We start from the raw sequence: 24,316 nt of genomic DNA on the forward strand, positions 1-24,316 counted from the left end.
GAATGTATAGACATTTTGGTTTCCCGTTCCAAGTCTGTTTGGGAATACAGTTTCTGATTGGCCGTCAGGCATTCTGGATTGGAATTGAGGGGGTGCTGTTCAATATGTTCATAGGTGTTTGCGAGTGAACCCCAAGGGCCTGGATGAGGAGAGCAAAGACTACTTGTCTCTGTATTTACTCCTGGTCAGCTGTCCAAAGGCGGAAGTCCGTGCCAAATTTAAGTTCTCCATCCTCAATGCCAAGGGAGAGGAGACCAAAGCCATGGGTGAGTAGTTCCAGTATTTACATCATTAAATGTTCAAATGATCCTCATCAGGTTCTCTTTGAACCTACTGCACTAGCCTGGCCTTTCTTTAATCCACGTCAGCTTGCAGTACAAATATTTAATAGCACAGAAATCAGCATATGCTGTAAAGTTTATTTTTTTAATTCAGAGTCGTACAAGTGTATCCAATTAAAACAGTAAATGACTGAAAATGTGTTATGGGCTTATTTGAGGACATATGAGCCGACTTGTCCATCTGGCTCTTCACCTTTTCGGAGGGTGGTGTTAATGTTTAAGCTGTGCCTGTATTTAGGTCAGATTGCCTCCTGTTTCTCCCTCGCTTGTTTGTGTCTGTCTGTGTGAGCATGTGTAAGGTGTACCAATTGCCATATGTTTGTATAATCTCAGTAGGGATGATCCATTTTCCCAGTACTTAATTAAAAGCATCGTAGGCAATTTTAAATTTGATTAAAAGCAGCCTCAGAAGTTTTCATGGCCACTTTTGATGCATTGAAAACGTGCATTCTACCACTTCTAGCCTATTTTAATTGGCATAACTTGTAGAAAATAAGACTAGCCTAAAATTAAATTCCATGAGCCAGATGTGGCTGTTCTATGTAGTTTTCTGACAATTTTTTTTAATGCGACTTATGAAGTCTTCCCTATTTGGAAGCCTTTATTTATATTCCATAATGGTCCTTTTGGGGAAATCGTGAGAGTTGACTTTATTTCCCCATCCTTATGGAGAAAATCTCTTCCTCTGAAACCGAGCAATTTGCTTTATCTTTAACACTTTTTTTTTGGCTGATCAGATGGTACATTCACAGCTGCCATGAATCTACAGTTAACAGGGATTTCTGAGGTCAGTATTGTTGCATATTCAGGAGTCACTTTCCATTATTCCTCTAGAAATTGAGAGCAGGCCTGCTTGTTGAGGATTTGGCGTTCACTAGGTTGTCGAATGGCAGTATTTAAATCGTAAGGTGGTGGGAGTAATTTAATAAAATAAATGGGGCCCATGATGTATTCCATTAGGTAGAAATGCCCCTGCTAATTTACTAATTCAGAACTTTGTAGACTCACTGGCTGATTTGTGGCTAAACATTTATGTTGTCATACCCTTTTCAGGAATGCCTTTTCCGGTGCCCCATGCTTTGTGTGACATGCTCTGGGCTCACAGTGGCTCTATACTGTGAGGATGCATGATGTTATGAATAGCTTCCAGTGAGAATTCATATCCACACCTGTGCTTAGGATAGGAGAGCAGTTGCATTCATTCCGCACTCGGGTGCATCTGTGTGTAGAGAGGGGAGGCATTGTGGGCTTTACAGTTAAGTTTTATTTGGACCTTTCTGAAGTTTATCATAGTCCAGCGGTTTGTGGAAATTGGTGAGTGTAGTGACCATATATGCGGCCTCCCAACCAGTATACAATGTTGTAATTGCAGAAGAATCGAGCGTAACACAGGTTAGATGGATTTATCTCCATGGGGTCTGATTCTGCCTGCGTGTGTGGTGTATCGTATTGATCCAGCGAATCTTATTAAAGTTCAGGCATAGCAGCATTCGTGCCATTTAGGATTCAGGATAGAGTGCAAACTGTAGCATTTAATTTTGCTCTGAGATCTTTTGCTGCAAAGTCTTCCTCCATTTTGTTCTAGACCCATGGAAGAGTTTTGATAAGTAGGGAACTGAAACAGGCCGCAACGGTTTCTTAGATGTGGCAGGAGCACTGAGCAGTACTTCAACTGGTCATTTTAAGCCAGCAAGCGACTTCTTGACTTCCTGCTAGGTGGGGCAGAGTTGTGATTCACCCTGAAGAAGCTATATGCTAATGCCTCTGGTTGTATGTGTGTCACAGAGATACCTGTGAGCGTCGGGGACCAGCCTGCAGTGGTTAACAGCTCCGCATGACGACACGTTCTGCTCACTCTTGGGAGAACAAGTTCAGCTTTAGCTTCAGGAGTGAAACAGCCAGGAGTCGGATGAGCCCAGGGGTCTGGCCTGAGGCTCCGACTCCCGTCCTTCACCTCCCACCCATCTATGTTCAGCGGTAGCTGTAGGATCTCCGTGATCCGGGGAGCTGGATTAAGCTGTCGTTAGCGTGGCCGCCGCCGCGCTTCCATCTGGCAGTGCTTAGCGCCGGGTGACAGGGCGGGGAGCTGCGAGGACAAGCAGCTCTACGTGCCAACAGGAATAATCTGTTTTTCCATCTTTTAACAAGTGCTCAGCATAAGCCTGATTAATGCCAGCAGCTTAATTTTACGCATATGTTTTGTTACAGGCGCCTAGTGACATCGGCTAAATTAAATTGTGGCTCGGGTCCCCGCCACACCCCCCCCCGCCATTGTTCATCCTAACGGGCTCATTTAAATAAAAAATTAGCAGAAAAATTACCAATTACGTCTGAGTTACATTTGGATTGTTTTTGTGGATACCGAAAAGAAGCCAAGCACGTCTGAAAGAGATGCAGTAGTTTTTCATGTTTAATTTTTATTTAGCATTGTGCTTTATGTATCGGCCTAGATACCTTTCTCGCGTTCTGCCCCAGGGCACAGCTCTGTCTGCCATGCTGCTTCTCAGCTTCTGTGCAGCTCTGTCTAATGGAGGCCCCTACCCCTCAGCCAGCGTGCTGCAGGCCCCGCTTGGCAGCGGTTAAAGCCACAGACACCCAGGGCTTTGCCCCCATGTGCCCTTTGGCTTGCCAGGTTGTGGATTTTCCCTGTCCTTAGTTTAAACAAACCTTTTGCTGAAAGCCGTCGGTCACTGAGAGTTGAGCCACTGAACCTTGAGGCGTGTTCGATTGTAGCCGTAGATTTTTGGAAGTTTGGGGGTTTCTGCAGTTGCTGCTCCAGCTGGGATGAGAAGGAGCCGGAGGGCAAAAGAGTCCCCAGGCAACCAAGCCCAGCTGCTCTTTATGTGACTGAAGAGCGACCAATTGGATGGAGCAGCTTGGGCTGAATGAGTGACTCCTGCCTCTGTCCATCGACCTGGACTGCAGGGCTCGGTGCTGTGACTGGGGGCCTGCCTGCCCGTCTGTCTGCCTTCCCACCCACTTTGCCTGCTGGCCGGCTGGCCTGCCTGCCAGCCCACCCTCCTGTCTGTCTGCCTTCCCAACTTTCCTGCCTTCTCACTAGTCTGCCTGCCTGCCCGTCTGCCTGCCTGCCCGTCTGCCTGCCTGCCCGTCTGTCTGCCTGCCCATCTGATAGCTTCATCAAGGGGCCAATAATAGTTACAAGCGAAAGACTCTCAACCACGTCATTGAGTGATGCCCAATTAGAGGCTGTCTGTTTATAGCAGCAATAAAGTGGCCGCAGTCGCTGTGCTTACAGGTTACTGTATCAGCGTAAATACAAGATTGATTTTTATATATTTTTTTAATTAATTGTACTACATTTACTCTTTGATTTATTCATTGGTCCAATATCACATTTTAGATACATATTATTCTAGATTCATGATGTTACCCGTGTCCGTGGAGCAATACTTCTGGTAGCTGTACACGGTGAATGTTTTAGTGATATAATACCTGTTTTGTACAGTTTATTGGTATCATACATTTTTGTGGTGTTCTATATATCCAGATTTATGATATGATTATCCTAATGAGTTAAAGCAGCAACATTTCTGTGCAGTGACTGATGATTTCCTCATGTTTAACAGAAATCCGGTAATATAACTTACCGAGTTTAATTCTTAGTGTTTTATATTGTAGATTTAACCTCCCTCGAATCAAATGAGAGTTCAGCTCCCATTTTTGTTATGAAATCTGTGTACACTTTTGTGGTCTGTTTCTTGAATTAACTGAAAGCTTAAAATGCTTTCCCCTCCCTCACTGCTGGGATTTCACACCAGCCCACGGGTGTCAGTGCCCTGGCTGTCCCTTAACGCTCGTTCGTACTTTTCTGCACGTGTACTAGCAAATTCGTCCGCTCGAACTTTTAATTGACGTCATCATGCACGTCCCTGGACGGACGCCTGCTGCACTCTAAATTTGTTTCCGTGCAGTGGTCTCCGTGCAGCTCTGGATGCACTGCGCATGATCGATTCGCTAGCGTCCCCTTTAAATACCTTCATGGATGCTTTTGACGGGCGTTGGGGTAGTTTACAAACCCTGCAGAGGTCTGAAAGGTCAGAAAACTGTTACATACATGCAAATGCATGTGTGTGTGTGAGTGCAGACGTCTCGAATTAATAACCTCACACCAGCCAGCTGACCAAAGTTGCCAACCGTGTGAGTTGGCTCTCTGAATTTGTAAAACATAGAGAAATGGACCAAACGTCACTGCCATGGTACGTGTGCAGGGAATATCTGTATAATAATTTGTATCATTAAGAATATTATCATAATTATATTATAATTAATACAAAACGTTGTGCACATGTGCGACGTATGAACCAGCCTTAAAGCCTAGGTCATGCTTTATGGCTTCCATGTGCGGTCTGGAGATGTTCGGCAGCTTGTGTTTATGCTGTGGATTCGGAAGGCTGCGGCCGGCGCCTGCGTACTGCGATGATATTCCTCCAGACCAGCAGAGGGCAGATGTCTCCTAGGTCTGAATGAAGCTTTACACAAAAGCAGGATGAGATGCGCTTTAATACCTCAAGTTTCAAGTTTTCTCAGGGTTTTAAAATAAATGTAACTTTCTTTTGTTAAAACTACTTAACAGATGTCGGCTTTGTAGCATCAACAATTTGGAAACTAAATTTGTTGAATATTTACCTCTGTTTCTCCCATGCAATACTTTTGCGATCCAACTAAACGTGCAACATGACAGCAAGGATAAAATTGACACACAGCCATTTTTAATAAATATTTATAAAAACACATATATGAAAGTTACATGGTGTGTGTTGCCCCCCGTAGTTTAATGCTTAAAGCAGACTTAATTGGACATGCCTGTATCGTTTAGCTTTATATTATTAGTCAATTAATTATGTATGTTTTACTTTAAATATACTCCATATAGTTATTACTAATAATGGGAACGTAAAAATATTTCAAAAGATATTTCCTCACCCTGACCTTTTAGGGGCTCTGTAGTAATATATCATTAATCTTGAGCCAATATGGAAGAGGTCCCCAGAGCTATTAATATTTATTGTTTTGAGTTGAACAAATAAGACAAACTTTGCATACATGTTACCTACTGGATATACCTAGTCAGTTATCTTACACATGTGCAGTTGACGTGCAAGGTTTCCCATAGTCCACAAGTCAATGGGTGCTGAGCCCATATACTGCAGCAGCGTGCAGCTTTTGGAAGCTGGGCTGTTTCCACAGGGTGCCACAGAAGCCGAAATCCCTGCCTGGCCATTTCTGCTGCAGTGGGACGTTTTTTTTCCCCTTCTCACAAAACTGTCGCCACTGGAAGCCATGGTGCTCCAAGCCGTCAGAGAACCACGCTGCTCCTCATCCAAATAAACCTGATTCTGTCCCAGGGACACACTTTATAATGATAATGAGCGCTGCATGTTGCGATTCGGGCTCGTCGATAAGCAGCCTCAATCCTGGCCAGTGCTCCCTTGTCAGATAAACAGGCACAGGGCTGTTCGGAGCCCATTACGCTGCTATGTGTGATTGTGTTTCAGTGTCACCTTGTGTGAGGAGCACTGTGGCAACTATGGGCAGCCAGCATCTGGGGGGCCTTTGGAGGGCCTTTATTTTATAATCTATTAAGAAAGTAATGAGACAGTGGGATTAGCTGTTTGTCAAAATTACAGAAATCTGTATCCCAAAAGCCAAAGAATGGCGAGAAGGTCAGGTTCACTCCAAAGAAATTATTACAAACGGCTCACAAATGGAATTACAGCAAGCCAGTGGATGTTTCATGTGTTTTTCGTGGCTGAGAGTTGATTTGCTTTAGTTTCCCCTCCCCGTACCTATCGATGTCTGAGACTGTCACTGAAGCATTAGTGCTCATTCTTGAAGTCTATTCTGATGACTTTGGCGGGATCGTGCTCCATGACATGGCTTCTCGCCACTCCATCACGCCGAGTCACCGTCCCATTTTCGTCACCTGCGAAAGCAGCATGTCAGCGTGATAAAATGCCAGGGGAGACTCTTCCTCCTCCTCCTGCCCGACATGGTCCGGGCCCTTGGCTGACGCAGAGTTTAGTTAACCTCACCCGCCAAGAGAAATGCGTCCCCCGCTGACATAAGGGGTGCTCCCATCCTCCGTCAGTGTCCCACACCAGCGCGTTGCTCAGTCTTCCGCCGACATGACCCCTGGGTGCATGTTGGGAAATGCCTCAGGAGGCAGTGTTTCAAGTGTGTGAGTTTTTGCAGCAGTTAAACGCAAGTCTTGAGTGTTGGGGAACTACTAGCCTTCATGCCAGTTCATGGAGCGTCTCTTCAGCTAAATGTCCTGTCAGTAATTCAGGATGACTCTTCAACTGCGTCCGGTGACTAGTATAGTTTAAAAAATAAATCTTTATTAGAATGATTGTCATATTATGATATTACAAGGTAACATCACTGAATATTTGCCCTGCCCCCACCCCACACTTTGCACAGAGAGCCAGAGGGCCTACCGCTTCGTTCAGGGCAAGGACTGGGGCTTCAAGAAGTTTATCCGCCGAGATTTCCTGCTGGACGAGGCCAACGGGCTGCTCCCCGATGACAAGCTCACTCTCTTCTGTGAGGTAGGATTTGCCATCACCACCCTCTTATATTACGTACAACACGGGAGGCTGTGTGTATACTCTAAGGAGATGTTCAGCTTTTATGAAAATTAATATTTTTTCTTATTAGATTATTCAAGAAAATGAATTGGTGATCTTTGTCTTTTGGCACAGCTCGTATTTTATCCTTTTTACATAATTAGCATCATATCTGATTGGATGTTGCCATAATAAAACAGAATTCTGTTTTATTTTAATTGCAGGTTTGTATTAAGATATGGCTTTGATCATTCATTATCATGATTAGCTCCTTTACAGACTTCACATGCAGATCACTCCTAGTATTCTATGTATGGCATCGACTGAGTATTATTATTATTATTAATGAGGCAGCTTGTGTTTGTGTGATTTTAAAATGGTTTTCTTTTAAACTAGAGGCTGATAATGTCACAGTAGATGGCTGCTTTTTAATTGCATCAGTCGGGGTGGAAACACTATTCAGTTATTTTAGTTATTTCATTGCTCTTGTGTTTTGCGGATTGCGCATAAGCTTCAGTGGCATTTAGTCTTTGTTACTGTTCCATTTATAATTGATAGTCAGCTGGGTCACTGAAGTTGCGACTGATGTCGCAATCAGAGGACTCTGAAGTCCTTTGTTGGAAACAAGGACCGAAATGTGAGTTTGAGTGAGGCCGTAACCCTGGTGCTCCATGGCCACTTTGCACGTGTGTGGCTGACCGCGACGCTCTCCGCTCCCCTTACAAATGAATTGAAACTTGAAGAATCCTTACCCATGGGGTACCTTTGTCCATTTAATTCCAGAAGTATATTTTAACTAGTGCCATGTATAATGCCGCTTTTGTGAAGTGAACTCCGTGGATATGCTAATCCGCCCGTGTTATGCATGCATCCATAAATGTTTAAAAAGTGAGATGGCTGTTTAAAACAATTATAATTAACCCGGGGGGTATAGTTGCAGATGGCCTTGAAGTTTTCAGGGGTGAGATGGAGACGTGGAACTCGTGGAGTCTTAATAAAGGCCATCAAATGAGGGGTCATTGACACCTGGGGGCTCAAAGTTGAAATGGTGGGGATGGTTGGAGCAGGCAAGTGTGCACTGACCACAAAAGGGTCGGCCGACCGGCCATCCACAGGCTGTTGAGTGTCTTACAGGTTACCCAGCATCCTCTGCTTTTCTTGTGCCTTCTCATCAAGTCTGGAGACAGCAGTCAGTGTGGGACTTTCAGACCTTGGAGAGATGCTTTTCCTTTGCATACGGTCTTAAAGTAGAGGCAGGCCATGTCTGCAGCTCTGTTCCCAAACATAGAGCCATTTGATCAGACGGCTGTTTCGTACTGATTTACTAGTAGTATCATTGTTAGTAGTGGCCACTCATGCAGTAGTTCGTATTGGTTGGCATGATTTATCAATTCCGAAGCCATTTTCAAATTTATATATGAAAAACTATAGCCAGTGAGAAGACTTTTTTCCAATAAGTATTGCGAGAGTGGTCAGCTCAGGTGATGCAAGACCAATAATTGAGCTGTTCTGGCAAATGGAGAAATGTCATTGGGGCCTGCCATTGATGTTCTGAGATGAGAAATGAAGAGCCTACAGTCTAATATCCTACATGCCTGCTACCATTCTGTCATATCATGAGATGTGTGAGATTTCCACACTCTATGGTCTTGGGGAGCCCATTGAATTGGCCGGTTACTTATCATTCAGCTTATATTCCTGAATCTTATTGGCATGTCGTTTTTTTTTGTACTGAGATTGCTTTATTGCATTTCTTTCCTGAGGTATTTGGAACTAATTTACTATCTCAGTGGCATTTAGTTTAGTGGTTTTTATTACAGGTAAATTGAATAACCTTTATTACTTTTCGGTGTTAGCTGTGTTGCTACTGGTCAGTGATGATTCAGATAAACACTTGTACTGATGTGGATGTCTTTTTTATATATATGTCTCTGTATATACTATATAATGTGTATTTATGTACAGATTTGCTTTATATATATAAAAAATACTATTGTATATTGAAACACTGATTCATAACAGTATAAGACCTGATCTGTAAATACATCCAACAAACATTCAGTATAATGAGTCATGTATGGGATTTTGGTTAATGGAGAATGACTTTCTGATCCGATATTTCCGGCTGCTGTATTTAAATGGTGTCGGCTCATTTAAGGCACGTCCACTTGGTCTTGGCGCCGAGGTCTGTGGGGCACTTAGCGGCGTCTCAGGGGACCTGCCACTGTGTCTTTCAGCGAATGCACCCGGATTTCTGTCTCAGCCGGAGCTCCTGGACACCTGGAGCTGTTTAATGAGGAGTTTGTCCCTATTAAAACCGCCGCGCTGGCCGCCATTACTGACTGACTTGTCCTGACTGAGACCTTCCCCGTCTGATACAGAAGTCCTGTTTTATTTTCATAGCTTTCATCACCCACTGAACTGTAGATGTGAGGTTGCTTTCGGAACCACGAGACGGTGTCATTTCTCCATCTGAGAAATGAGCTGAGGAAATCAGGTGCCGTCGCTCTATTCACAGCCATGTTTGCAGTAAACTGCCTGTTTACGCTCCTCTGGTCTCACTTTCAGCCTCCCCAACCACCCCCCCTCCCCCCAACCCCACCCCACCGGCCTCCAGCATCGTTTCTCACCGTTGGCTCTCCCGTCTAATTTATGCATTGCTAGCGACACCTGTGCCGACAGAGTGCCTGCTTTACACAGTGCCTGTATTAGCAACTTAATAACAAAAAGCCAAACAGAATACAGAAAGTTGCTGGGATATATATACAGCGTCTCCTCTCCCCCTGTGCCTGCCCCCAAATCGTGCCTAGCAGGGAAACGACTCCCGCGGAATAAATTAGCTCTGTGCTGATGTTCAGCTTTTTCTTTTTTCTTCCTCTGCTGTTTCTCTTTTTCTCTTTCTTTTTAAGCACTCTGCCCCTGACAGCATCCATCCTTTACCAGGCCCTGCCATATGTCGGGCGACCATCTCGCAGGCTGCTACAGCTGCTGCTCGTTTGTTTTTGTTTTTCGGGGCTGGTGCTGTGCCAGCCGGGGTTGGAGGGAGACGGAGGGAGGAGAGTGCCCGGTGAAGGTTGGGTACCACGCGGCAGAGCTTTACGTGGTGTGGAGAGTGGGGGGGGTGGGGGAGGGGGGTGCTTTGTGGGCGCTGCTGCGCAGTTTCTGTGCCCAGGCATCCAGACAGGGATATGCACGCATTCAGACAGACTGGCACGCAGCAAGGGAGACAGGCAGACTAGCACACAGACAAGCTGGTTTGCAGACATACAATCTCGCAAACACGCAGACAAGATCGCTGGCAGATATACATAAAGACAGACACACAGACAGGAACACAGACAGACTGGCAGGCAGACAGACACACAGACAGGAATGCAGACAGACACATTGGCATGCAGACAGGACCGCAGACAGGTAGGCATCCAGACAGAGACAGGCATACATGCAGACAGATTGGCACACAGACATGCACGCAGACATGAAGCCAGGTATGCAGACAGACAGGCAGGCAGGCAGATAGGTAGACAGATAGACAAGCATCTTGACAGACATTATTACTTAATTTGCCCAAAGGATATTATGACGGTCTGTAGATGAAATATCTGGCCCATCATGTAGTAGTTTGAGTAAAATAGTAGTAGTAGTTTTCAATTAAAATGTTGATATATGTGTTACAGAATGTGTTTGGGCTGCAGTTTTACACAGTGAGTTAGTTATGACAGGTCAAGGTGTAAGCAAAATTAAGATCCAATTTAGTAAATGCGTATCTTACAGCCTTGTGTCCTAAATCATAAAAATTTTAAGAGAATTGGCAGAGAACAAATGCTCGTGACTGGCTAGCGCTCATTGTTGCAGTCAAGTATGATGTTCATGGTATTTGTATTTATTTAAACAAACAAAAAAAAGCTTTACATCAGCAGTAACAGTAACGTAGAACAAGTGAAACATTGTTCATATCAAATTCTGGTGATGATAAGCATTAAGATTAAGGCGAGGCTTGATTTGTAAGCGTATCCTCCAATCTAGGGCTTGTCTGGTGATGTGTTCCTCTCAACACATGCAAATGAAGATGACTGACTTAGATCGCAAAGCCCGTTTGCATTTTATTTTTTTACCGATCTCGGTGTCCTGGGACGTGAGGGCGTCCTGAGATGTGATTTGCATGCCAAAATGTTTGCTGCTGCTTTTCAGAAACTAGTGAGGGAAATGGGGGGAAAAAATAACATGAAACTTTATTTGCCATTGGCAAAAATTACGAGTACAGGTACGTGGGAATTCTTTAGTTTTCACATATCCCATCTTGCTCACCTTTAAGACGTACAAATGTATACAGATGAGAATGAAGCTTGGCGTCAGCTCAGTGTCGGCCATTTATCCGGAGCCCCCTGAAGCATTTTTCATGGATTAAGGGTCTTGCCCAAGGGCCCAGTCGTGATGCAACTATTCTGCAACCACGGGATTTGAACTGACAACCCTCTGTCACAGGCATGGAGGCTTAACTCGCTGAGTAGAGAGGAAAGTAGGATTGTAACCTATGACCTTTGGAGGATCTCCTCATAGACACCAGAGCCCAGCTCCGCCTGGGTCTCTAAAAAGCATGAACTTCCACACTCTTAGCTACTCTGCTTTCTGCTGCTGTGTGATCCTGGCTAAAATTAGGTGTAATAAAGCAGCTTTCTACTAGCTCACGTATGGGAATACAGTTGAAATTGTCGCGAGAACTGTTATAACTCTTACTAACAAATCATGCATGTGCCTTAAGTGAGTTTACCTGGATGCAGAATAAAGTGACAGTGTGAAACACGGTATAATAAAGACTCAGACAGATTTAAATGAAATACAGTTTACCATATGGGGCATGTCAGCTTCGGTTTCTCTTCAGAAAAATGTTATTTAATTAAAGACGTGCAGGCAATGCAGCTATACAGCTATATGTGTCTAACATTTCAGGTAGCTATTAATATAATCTGTAGTCTCCCTGAGTTTTACCCAGAGGGGGCCTAAATTTCTGCTTATGTCTTCACATGCCATTAAGTCAGGTTTAACACTCTGTTCTTTAACACACATCGGACAAGCCATAATATCTCTTAGGTTTTCAAGCTCACAGCAGGAATATGGTTAGCTTATGAAATATGTACTCTGTATATACAGGCTTGAGCTCAGCCCCTTTGTTTTGGAGTTTCCTGTGTTTTTGCACTTTAATCCACCCCCTCGTCACTCGCTGTTTGTCACACTGTGGTCCCGAGAGAGCATTATCTTTTCACACTGTGTTCCTTTATATGGATTGTAAGATAATAAAGGCCGGTTCATATTTTTCCACACATGGACTGTGTGTCTCTGAATGCATAACTGTTCACAATCAAGTGCACATTAAATTTGAACATGTGCAGAATAGGTGCAGGGGTGGCAAAAGTATTAAATTAAGTAAAAGTACAGATATTACACTCAAATGCTACTCAAGTAAAAGTCATCCAGTAAAATAAAAGTACCTAACGAAAAAGTACTATAGATCCAAATCTATTGATATTACGAAAAGCAACGTTCACCCAGGATAGGTTTGAATATAGCACTGTATGTTACAGCACAAAGAGGAAAACTGAGATGCATATTTTCTTCTTATTTAAAATAAGCAGTGAAACTTGCCAAACTTGTTGGTGCAAATGAGCAGAATCACTCATTTTTTATTCTGTGGAAAACAAAAGATCAATCTGCGGGCCAGATTACACAATGAGATTTGAATAATGAAATTTGCGGGTCAGTACTTATAGACCTCAAGTGGTCAATGAGGAGACTGAAATCCTTGTCCTCCATTATGGAAAATGGCCGATTGTCCAATGCAGTCATCACCATTGTTTCAGTAGTAACTGGACTAGTACTGCTAACTTTAAATATTGGTAGTTTAAATGTTGGATGGCAATTCTGGTGTATTACCCAAAATATTGTGAATCTTTATTTAGAATTTAGTTGTCATTGTTGACACACCACAGCACACAACAACGAAATGTGTCCTCTGCATTTAACCCATGTGACATCGTGACATAGCATGGGGCAGCTAATTCAGCACCCGGGGAGCAGTGCTTGGGGGCAGTACCTTGCTCAGGGTACCTCAGTGGTTCCTTGCTGGTCGGGAATTTGAACCTGCAATCTTTCTATTATAAGTGCGCTTCCCTAACCATTAAGACAGCACTGGTCACAATTATTGTATGTTGTGAAAAGCAGTATATAATGCAAAATAATAAAAAGAATGAAACGTGTTGCTCAAGACCCATGAGAGAAAACCACAATCCTGATTCTAAGTGAAAAAAGTAGTGATTCATATTTTACCCAGAATTGTGCAACTCGAACCAGGTTCTCTGTATGTAATAGTATATGTTTTTACTGGGAGCATAATATTGGTTGCGCAGAATATATGCAGGAAGAGGAACAATATTCAAAAAGACATGGGTGAGAACCAGTGTGGTTGCTGGCCAGGCCGACACATAATCATGGTGTTGCACATGTTCGCCTGCAAATGTACATTGACATCGGTCACGTCACATGTATACCTGCATGTCCACATAGAGAAGTATGAACTGACCTTAAATTGTGTCTGTTATGACTGACAATAGTATGCACAAAAATCTTTTTGAACAGTTTGTTGCCAAAAACACCAAGAATTGTCCATGAATTATGAAATTAAGGAATCCATTCTAGAGGTGGTAGTTCAGATATGCTTGTCCAGGTTATCCTGATAGTGTGAATCTACTCCTGTAACTGTTAAGGGACTTGGTGAATTGGAGGCCTTGTCCTTTTCAGTGGAAATTCAATCTCGTCGGTGTTTGAATTTTTTCAAGTGGTTTTAATGAACACAGAACAGGTGTCATTGCTAGTAGGTTCCTCCTTTTTTATATAAATCTGTCAAGTTTGTCTTTTGTTTTATAGTATTCCAGAAGGACATCGAGGATGCATTCACTTCTGTATAGAAAACGTTTTGCCTTGTTTTGAAAAAGAGAAAAAAAACAATGTCTTTGGGCAACAATGAGGCTAAACAGGTGTGTTGAGGAGTCCTGAAAGATGCAGAGCATTTGCTCAGACTCTGAAATGTGTCAGAAACACAACCAAGTCTTTTTACCTGGTATTTTTGTGTCAGTTTCCTTCCAAAGTTAATTGCCTGGTCGATATATGCACACTCTAATACCGTGCTGGAACATATGGTCTCCTAGGGATGGATGGGGCTTTAGGTTTGGGTTTGTGGGGGGGGGGGGTTGTAGAGTGAGGGAGAACAAGAGATGGGAGTGGAAAAAAGGATATAAAAAAATTCTGTTTATTTTGTTGCTCTTTGCTTTGAAAAGGGAGAGTCATGCATTATGAAAAGCTGGTGATGAGGCCAGCTGCGGAGTTAAAAGATCACGGCTCCATTAAAACAGCCTGGCTAGAGCGAACATGAAGAACACGCTCAGGACTGATTGAAAAACCCACCGGGCCTGAAAATTTTGCGGAAATGAGACGGACTGCATGGCCGGCTAATTCCCCCCCACTTAATGAACTTTCCTTTTCATTATTTTTTGTAGACTTCCATGCACCGTCAGGCAAAAAAATATCTAGGAAAAAATGATGAAAAAGAAACGTGTATAAAATGGGATTTCCTACAGTGATTGTGATTGAAGGGGGGGAGGGTATGTGATACTAGTGAGAAGTTTGCATCATTTTTAACACAAATGAGCACGCAGTAATGAGGCTCGTGGACGGCGGTGGCAGGGGGGCGGTGCATTCATGGTTTGCTTCCGGACAACGCCTTCCTGAAGAGCTGCAGGGGAGTCAGGTTCTGGCAGTAGTCAAGCCGTCGCCCCGTCCTCCGTTTGTCAAGCAAAATCCTCAGCCGGGATATGAAGTTTTCATGTTTCCATGAGTCGGTCTCTACTGGCTGAACCCCCCCGTTATTTATACTTGCCATTCGCCTGCGTGACAGGCCACTTTGTATCTTCCGTGCCGGTGTTCTGGATCCATTTGCTCAGAAGGACTTACGGCGGTGCGCTTTGACAGACGTCGGCCTCTCTGCCTTTTGTTTCATTTGCGTATCCTGTTTTCTTGTAATATTGCTGATGTTCGCAGCACGGGAGCTATCAGCACCTTTTTTCTGTTGTTTTCCCTCCTTAGACTGATGCTGCCTAATCCTTTCAAATGCTGCCGCTCCTGCCAAGCAGGCGGCTAACAGCTTTGGAGCGGAGATATCCAGCTCGACACGCTCTCATAAACCCTTCCGAGCAGACATGCATGTGACGTCATCTCTCGGTCTCATAATCCCAACATCCCAGTCCTGGACACACCTGTCCCTCCCACTGCGGTCAGAGCTGTGCTTTCCTGGGCATAGCTCCCGCCCCTTGAGCCCCCCAGGCATTTACGCTTTTTCGCACTCGCTGAGGATCACGGCTGGCCAATTCATCCATGGTCCTGATCTCCTGCAGGGACTGGGGCTTCTCTGCACGACTGCTTCCCCTGGAGTTAGATAAGTGGAGATGAATGGAGCATGCTAGCAGGGCCTGGAACAGGTGGTGGAGTCAGCCTAGCAGGAAGCGCCAGGGATGCAGGCGTCATGAACAAATCGAGTGTAACCACAACAAACAGATCACGGAGGTGCCGTCAGTGACGTGCTTGGCGATACACTGAACTGGGTTGCTTAGCCAAGATGTTAGTGTCTTTCCCCACATTCTGTTACCATCATGGCCCCTTGTGGGTTGTCAGAATGTTTGGATGTTTACTGTTGAAATAATCTTGCTTCTTGTTATGGTCTTGCCTGCATCACATTGGAGGTAAGTTGGTTCTCGTATAGCTCTACCCTTCTGGTCACGTCACATAAGATCCCGCATAAAATCGGCTCTGCAGTACAGCTGATCTCTCTAATCTTTCAGAGCTACCATCTGCACTTGGAGGGTCCTGAATCGGCCTTCTGCTGGCTCTCCTGGCGAACATGATTTGGAGATGAAGGGAAACCCCCTTCCTTTGTTCTCAGATCCAGCAGCCCTGGTAAAACACTAGCTTTGGGAAGCTTCCATGTGTGTCTCCATTCTTCAAATCTGGGAAAACAATGCATATCACCGTGACCTGCACAATATCATTCAGAAGGCTCTGAAATGGAAAATGGTTTTCAAAATTTTAGCCTCATACACTTGAGGTAACCTTGCGGTGATACTTTAGAATCCCAGAATGTTATATGTGTGAAATTTCTGCTTCATTTCCGTGCCCTATCCAGCTCTAGTCTAACTCTGCTTCAGCTTCTGTCTGGTAACTTGCAGCTTCTGTCTTGGCCAGACCTTCCCAGCAAATGGGGCTCTGTCATCTCAGTGGGGTTTTTCCCGGTTTAATTAAGTTAAATAAAGTGCTTTACGGGCAGGACCCCGTGGCGTTGGCTGCTTCCACCTCCTTGCACACGTTTCCGTTCTGGCAGCCAGGCATCTTCCAGGGGTGACTCTGGGCTCCATGTCTATAACAGGGGATGAATATCTCTCTTCTTTCCATCCTTCATTGTCTCCCCGGCCCTCCATCGTTTTTTTTCCTCATTCTGGCTCTCTCGTCTCATCTTTTCATTCGACATGCAGGCTCGAAGACACTTCTCCCTTCACGCTCACTCCTTGACACATGACCTCCTCGTCCAAGAGGCGCTCAGCAGGAGAGGCTGTCTCCCTTTCAGTCCATTTCTTTGGGGGAAAAAACACATGGAAGGAAGCTGGAGTATGTTCCTCAGAAGTTTCCGAGCAGAACACAGGGCTCTTGAAGTCTTTTGTCGTGGTCTTCGCTTCCTGTCTGTGGAGAAGCAGCATGTGTCTTGGAAAAAGAGGGACTCTCTCGCACAGCTGCTGTCAAGCAGGCTGCCATCATGCTGATCAAGGGATTACATCACACACCAAAGTCATAGGAAGCAGCAGCCTTTTAGTGGAACCAAGCTGAGTGAAATCCCAGGGAAAACTTGCTACTGCAAGTGAGGAAAAATAATAACAAGGAATAATAAGTTCACCTATAAGACTTTATCATATCTTGGTCACTAAAGTTCCTTACTACTTCCATGGAATCGGTATATGTATGTATTAACTTAACTAGGGCTGGGTGATAGGCCTATTCACTTTTAAGAAATCCTTTTAGGCCATTTTTAAATTGATTGTTACGTAAAAATTTATGTGACATATTATTTAACATTGTGAGGAGTAATTTGCTCTTGAAATGACCTACAAATGTTACATAAAAGAGCTTGTATCCGAAAATTTTCATCAAGGTAGTATTTTTGGTAGCCAAAAGGCACATTTAGAAATTCCATCATTAGAACAATAGGAATATTGCTTCAACTGTCGGCATAGCATCAGCTAGGTCGTCCATCATGTAACTAATGGTGAAAACCTTGTTTGGAGACACTTGTGCTGTAGTCTCCAGTCAGGATTTATGAATTGAGCTACGATGGGCGTCTGAATTCTCATTGGACCACATCTGTTGTTACCAAAAGATCATCCTGATAGCCGCTTCCGCCTGTGAGCAACACACACATTCCAGAGCAAACATTAAATGCAATGTCATTTACTATTTACAACAGAAATACACAAATTTGTTTAAACTATTCACAGACATGCATGGTGTAGCGCAAAGCATGCCAGTAACTGCATAACGTACTTCCACAAATAAACAGGATTCAGTTTATAGCAGGGTTTTAGATAATGGCCGGCGGATGGTCTACGTCAACAAATAAAGACTGATTTTACAGGCCAGTGAAATAAAACAATAGGGGGTAAACTCTTGGGCTCATTTATAAAGGCTTTGCACTAAATAAATAAACGAGAAACATTTGTGCGCTCATTGATACAAAGATTTTACGATTTGTAAATGTCTTGGAGGAAACGTAAAAAAGGAGACATCTAGAGTTCATATAGCTATGTGCTTCTAAGTTGCAATTAGTTTTAGTTGGCGAAATGCACGTTAATACATGCAGAAACATTTCTGTTATCGGATAAAACAAATACTTAATGTTAGCTGTCTATCAAGGTAAGCTGCAATGTTTATATTTAGGCAATATCCTAGATTTGCAGTTCAGATTTTGCTTGTAGCTAAATCTGATCGCTATTAGATATTTGACTGCTGTGAAAAAAGGGAACGTCTATGTTAATATTTGGAGAAACTCATGAAATGTTTTGTTATGTTGTGACATCTGGGCGTATTTACAGTAAACTGGCGCATGACTAGTCATACTACACGCAAGTTAAATTGAACATACATTATATTGCCAAAGGTATTGGGACACCCCTCCAAATCATTGAATTCAGGTGCTCCAATCACTTCCATAGCCACAGGTGTATAAAATCAAGCACCTAGGCATGCAGAATGCATCTACAAACATTTGTGAAAGAATGGGTCGCTCTCAGGAGCTCAGTGAATTCAAGCCAGGTACCGTGATAGGATGCCTCCTGTACAATAAGTCCATTTGTGAAATGTCCTCGCTACTAAATATTCCACGGTCAACTGTTAGTGGTATTATAACAAAGTGGAAGCAATTGGGAACAACAGCAACTCAGCCATGAAGTGGTAGGTCACATAAAATCACAGAGCGAGGACAATGCATGCTGAGGCGCCCAGTGTGCAGAGTCATCAACTGTCTGCAGAGTCAATAGCTACAGACCTGATGAAAAGTTGACTTTTAAGAAAACACTTTTAAAAGACAATTCTTCATGCTGTTAAAATTTTTATGGACTTGCAATACTGTCATCTAGTGTTATGCAGCTGTTTTAAGAGAATATTTACAATAAATGTACCCAGTATGTTTTACATTGTTGATATTGACATAATGATGGTGTTTGATTTATTCAAATATAGAATTTATATTAACAGTGTAATGCAGTAACATACTAAATTAAAAATAAAGGTCTAATCCTTATAAAAGCCTGTCTCAAATAATGGCCTGTTACTTCTGTGGCTTAGGTCAGTAAAGGCCGTGGCCACTATGTGAGTAAATAATGTAATTAGTCATGCTGACTATTCCTGCAGTGTCACTTTGTGTGAACCAGTGATGGACGGTGGGTTGGATTAGAACAAAGAAAGTTCACTTTGAGGATCCTACACAGGCAGTTTGCTGAAGCCGTGATCACCATTCAGACGATGTTGTACTGCTAAAACAACGTCAGTTCCGTTGATTTCATTTGAAGTATATGGCCACCTTAAAGCATGTCACTGACAAGCATTCTCCACTGTGTAAAAACATGCTACTTCTGCATTGTATCTTATGATTGCATTTGTGCCTTTCATTTGTATCTGGTGCTTTTTACAAACCCATCTGAGTCTGACTTGTGGACTGCTCTGGTGCTGAACCTAGCAGTGAAGTAGCCTTGCATAACTTTCTAATTCAACTGGATGATGCATTCTGTGGAGAGTGTATGAATTTCTGGTGTTGCCATCTTGTGTTGTTATGTGATGTGATGTAATTTAAGTTTACTCCCGTTCTCAATTGGCTGGAAACCAAATAACAGCAGTTAAATGCCAAAGTTACCCATCATTTCAAAGCAAAAATAATATTGTGCCTCAAAGCTGTTTATCTCAACAATAATAGTGAACCAAGCCTAACTGTATTCTCTGGACAAGGAATACATATGCTTTTGCAATGGGTCACAGATGCTTTCTTGTTAATGAGATAGCTCAAAAGTCTTTGACAGATCTTTTTTTAAGATATTGCATGTACATTAAGTGGTTGATGAACTCAAACTGATCAAATATTGAGACGCACTGCACTAAAATTGGAGCAGCGCTGCATGGCAAAATAAAGTCTAATTTAGACACTTGATTCCATTGGAGTGATAACTCAAAAAGTACTTGACAGTCTTTCTCCAGTTTTGCAAATACACCGTATTGAACAATTGAAGCTGATCAAATTTTGAGACACAAATGAAGCTGTGCATAGTGGCAGCAAAAGGAAGGGTGAAAGACATTTGACCTTGTGAATGTAATAATTCAAAAAGTATTTGACAGATTTTATTACTGCTTTAGAAGAACATTATGTGAAACTCTACACCTGATTTCATTTTCAGACAAATTGCCCCAAAGTTGAAGCAGCAGCGCTGTGTGGCAGCAAAGGAGGAAAACGAAAGTTGGACAAGACCCTTGGTCTGGGGAACATAGTAACTCTAAAAGTATTTTACAGATCTTTTTAAAATTTTACTTATGTGACCCATCACCACAAAATGAGTCTTATGGGTGCAGTTCTACCAGTGCGACTTAAGACTCATTTTGTGGCGACGGGTCACATATTTTATGGGTGACAAATTGGAAGTGGTAAAATTTTGACACAGATCACACAAAACTTAAAGCAGTGCCACACAGTGAGCTAATCCCCGTGTATGTTCTGCAAAAATGTTTATTCTTCATGCAGCCCTTTATTGTGCAAAAGTAACGTCAGTGTTATGCAGTTAAGTATTTTGGGAAATTTGAGAACGAGAGTTGGTATATTTGACAATTGCCCATTATCGAATAATGCTATGTCCCATTTTGAACCAATACAGGACACACATTTTTGGCATCGCTTGACTTAAAAAATATTTTTGCTAATATAGAAACTTTTTTTTTTTTAAAGCTGTTGCAATTTTTGGGTATATTATACAGATTTTGCATTCACCCCACTGACTGTGCTTGGTCAAATGTTTGTTAGCTGGCATAGCAAAAAAAATCTAAATACATAAAGTATAAATGTTTAGACTTGTATAAATAATATAAAAAAATAATCCAGATAGCAGTAACATTTGATCTCTGAAGAGAATCTCAATGAGGTCTGTATCATTTTCATCAGCACAAAGCTGGCGCTGAGCTGGTTCTCATTTGGTTCCTTTTGAGAACCTGCTGGCATTTCCACCAGTTTCAAAAATGAATGGAACTGGTGTGTTACGTAGGCAGAAGTGAGAATAACGAAAAGGTTCATTTGTATTCCGTTTCCTCGATTTATTTTGATTCATTTCAAATTTTCAGTTTTTATAAGCTGCCAAGCCAAAAAAAAATAGTTTTCAGAGTATAACTCGTGTGCCCTGTCTTTATCACCTTTATCCCCACTTTTGTCTCCTTAAAGGCTCCCCCATCTGTGTATGTAACTGAGTTTATTCTCACTCACTGTTTTACCCCGCTGTCCTTTTATAGATCACACAATAATAATCTGCTAAAAATTGAACTTTGCTGTCCGCCTCATGATCTCTTCGCCACTCAAGGACAAAATATTTTATTAGACCTGCAGCGTGTTTTTAATTTATCATCAAATTAGGTCAGAAAATCAGTCTTTCATTTTCCACAGAATGAAAATTGATGTAACATTTTTCTGCTAATATTGAAGCAAGTTGTTTCACTGCTGGCGCCAGTAATATTTGACAAAACTATATCAGTTATGAATTGAATGTTCTGGGTATGCCGAAGGTTTGGATGTGATAGCGCATCCTACTTTCACTCATGTTATGAAAGCAAATTCGGAGACCAGCTTTTCTGTGGTCCCATGATGGAGATTTTTTTCTGGCCCAGGGCCTGTTTTTTGTAGTGGAAAAGCACTGAACTAGTTAAGGATTGGGAAAAAGTCCAAACGAGGCATATGCCATTACATGGTAGTTACTTAGTTATACTTATGGAGCCGTATCAGGTCAGGTCAGGTTGGAGAGCATGTGCCTCATTCAGGACTCCTCTAGCAACCGCTCGTTCAACACAAAGTCAAGCCAGCGGTACACAAGGAATCTCAGAAGAGGCACAGTACCAAAGGAGTCCAGTCTTCGTCTCTGGATAGCTCACTGGATAGCGTCCATGTCTCACAGCCATACAACAAGACACGGAGCACCAGGACTCTAAAGACTTGGACCTTTGATAGTGTAGGAGCAAGAACACACTCCTGGCGAACCCCAGAATAAACTGGGAGGAACACGGAGGTTCTCCCTCCACTCCACACAACACTCATCGTACCAGTGTACAGGCTGGCCATGACGTCATGCAGCTTTGGGGAGGGTCCCGCAAAGTCCCAGGATGTCCCACAGGGCAACTCGATCAATAGAGTCAAAGACTTTATGAAAATCAACAAAGTACCTCTGCCGATATTAGCACCCTCCGTGCCAGAATGCGGTCGATGGTAGACTTCTTAGGCGTAAAACCAGACTGCTCCAGCCACTGACAGGTGAACAATTGATCACAGATCCTGGTAAGGATGGCCCTAGTTAATAATCTTACCCGGCACTGAAAGCAGTGTTATCCCCCTGTAGTTGCTACAACCCAAGTGATCACCATTCCCTTTTCAAATAGGGACTACAAGTCCCGTTTTCCCGTCAGTTGGGATGATGCTTGACTCCCAAATGGAAAGTATTTATTTTTTTCCCCATTCGCTGTGTGCAATGTGCAACATCATGTGGACAGTTCAGGTTAATATGCTCACAAAATGGTAAATCAAGTTCAGAAAATCTAAAGAAATCGTGCCCACAGCAGTCTAGCCATCTGCACATACTTTTGAAGTGCACAAACACCACTTGTATGTAAACTGTTACTGAATTAATATAAAAGACAGATTTATAAAAATTGCCTAAGTAAATATGTAAATGGTAATTAAATGACCACAAAGCATAGTTTTTGTCATAAAAAAAGTATAGGACGATAAATGTGCAATATTAGGTATGCACTATTAAGTTAAGGGCTCAGACATTGATACATATATTGGTTATTACCATGCACAGTAATAAGAATTGGATGACCCTAAGCCCTAATTTCAACCATAAAATTCATTGAAACTTTGGATAAGTGCCAGGTCTAGCAGAATAACACCAAGCCGGAATAGGAGACATGCATTCCGCACTTTTGGCTTCGCCGGCACGTCCACAAATGACCAAATCATGAACACAACTTAATTCATGGCAGAACTCGAAATACCAAAATGAACACAAAAAAGTGAATTGTGGGTGTATTTTAAGGATTTCAGGAGCTCAATTTAGTTTTTTTGTGGCCACATTATACATTTTACGTTTTTTATACATTGAGCTAAAAAAGCAAAACTTGTGCATGACCCATCCAGAGCTCCATCTGTACCATTGGTGTGTCTGTGTATGATAGTTGTTACTGTTGGTCATCATGCAAATAAGACATAAATGGAATATAAATATTTAGACACACAAAATTATGTGTAATATAAATGACATTTGAAGACATGGACATTAAGGGATATACAATGAAATGCAGTTAAGTGGTATGTAAGTGGAATGCGCAATAAAGCTGCAGTTTCAGATGTGTCACTAATAGGTCTCGGAGTATTACTCGGAGAATACCTTTCTGGATTAACCGTCTTATGTTTAACTTATCCTGCTGGGGTTTGCATGCAGATTGACTGATTGATGGAGTTTTTAATTGCAGGTGAGTGTCGTCCAGGACTCTGTCAACATCTCGGGTCAGAACACCATGAACATGGTGAAGGTACCTGACTGCCGGCTAGCGGACGAGCTGGGCGGGCTGTGGGAGAACTCGCGCTTCACGGATTGCTCTCTGTGCGTGGCTGGCCAGGAGTTCCAGGCTCACAAGGCCATCCTAGCAGGTAGGAATAGGGAAGCAACCTGCAGTCATCGCTGAGGGCAGAGCTGGCTGGGAGGGAGATGTGATAATCTCTGCAAAGGAGGAACGGAATTCGTTAAAGAATAGACCTTTGGTGTCAGTGTTGTATTTTTATAGTGCCATGAAGACTTACACACACAGAGTTGCTGTAATGGCAGCCATCAACCAGGACCTTTTGATAATTGGAGCTGGGTAGTACTGACTAAGGGCGCTTTACAACCGCACCAAGTATGGTACTCGATTGGTTATGCAAATACCCTGCCACTGAAACACAATACAAACACTGCCTTGAAAACAGTTACAATCTCAGAAAACAACCATAAGCAAAGTTAAAAAAAAAAAATTATTGTGATCTGGTTAGAAGAACAAATACAACAAAAAGATCAGAACTGCACGACAAGAGATTTAAAAAGTGTTTCTGTTTAATATACTAGGACATAAGCGAGTACAGCATAAAAGCACATATAGCATATAGCCTTAGAGACAGGATGAGGAGCTCGGACATTCGGGAGGATCTCAAAGTAGAGCTGCTGCTCCTCTGCATCGAAGGGAGCCAGATGAAGTGATTAGGGCATCTATCTAGGATGCCTCCTGGACGGCTCCCTGGGGAGGTGTTTCGGTCATGTCCAGCCCGGAGGAGGCCCCGGGGCAGACACAGGACACACTGGAGAGATTATATCTCTTGGCTGGACTGGGGACCCCTTGGAATTCCCCCAGAGGAGCTGGAGGAGGTGGTTGGCTAGAGGGAGGTCTGGGCATCCCTGCTTAGACTGTTGCACCCGTGACCCAACCCTGGATAAGCGGCAGAGAATGGTTGGATGGGGATGGCATTTT

The 24,316-nt window shown here is 43.0% G+C and overlaps 1 protein-coding gene across 5 annotated transcripts in view; it reads left to right on the forward strand.

The window, feature by feature from the left end:
• Positions 1-24,316, forward strand: part of LOC125741918 (speckle-type POZ protein) — a 77,567-nt gene that overhangs the window by 43,480 nt on the left and 9,771 nt on the right. For all 5 annotated transcript variants that reach the window (XR_007397937.1, XM_049013439.1, XM_049013441.1 and 2 more), the window contains 3 exons: positions 115-266; positions 6,783-6,910; positions 23,288-23,465. Coding sequence is in view for 4 of the 5 variants with exons in the window: in XM_049013439.1 (XP_048869396.1) it covers positions 115-266; positions 6,783-6,910; positions 23,288-23,465 (458 nt within the window). In the remaining variant the exon portion in view is untranslated. The remainder of the gene's footprint in view (positions 1-114; positions 267-6,782; positions 6,911-23,287; positions 23,466-24,316) is intronic.

This window comes from Brienomyrus brachyistius, chromosome 5 (assembly GCF_023856365.1).
Source record: "Brienomyrus brachyistius isolate T26 chromosome 5, BBRACH_0.4, whole genome shotgun sequence".
Taxonomy (NCBI): Eukaryota; Metazoa; Chordata; class Actinopteri; order Osteoglossiformes; family Mormyridae; genus Brienomyrus; species Brienomyrus brachyistius.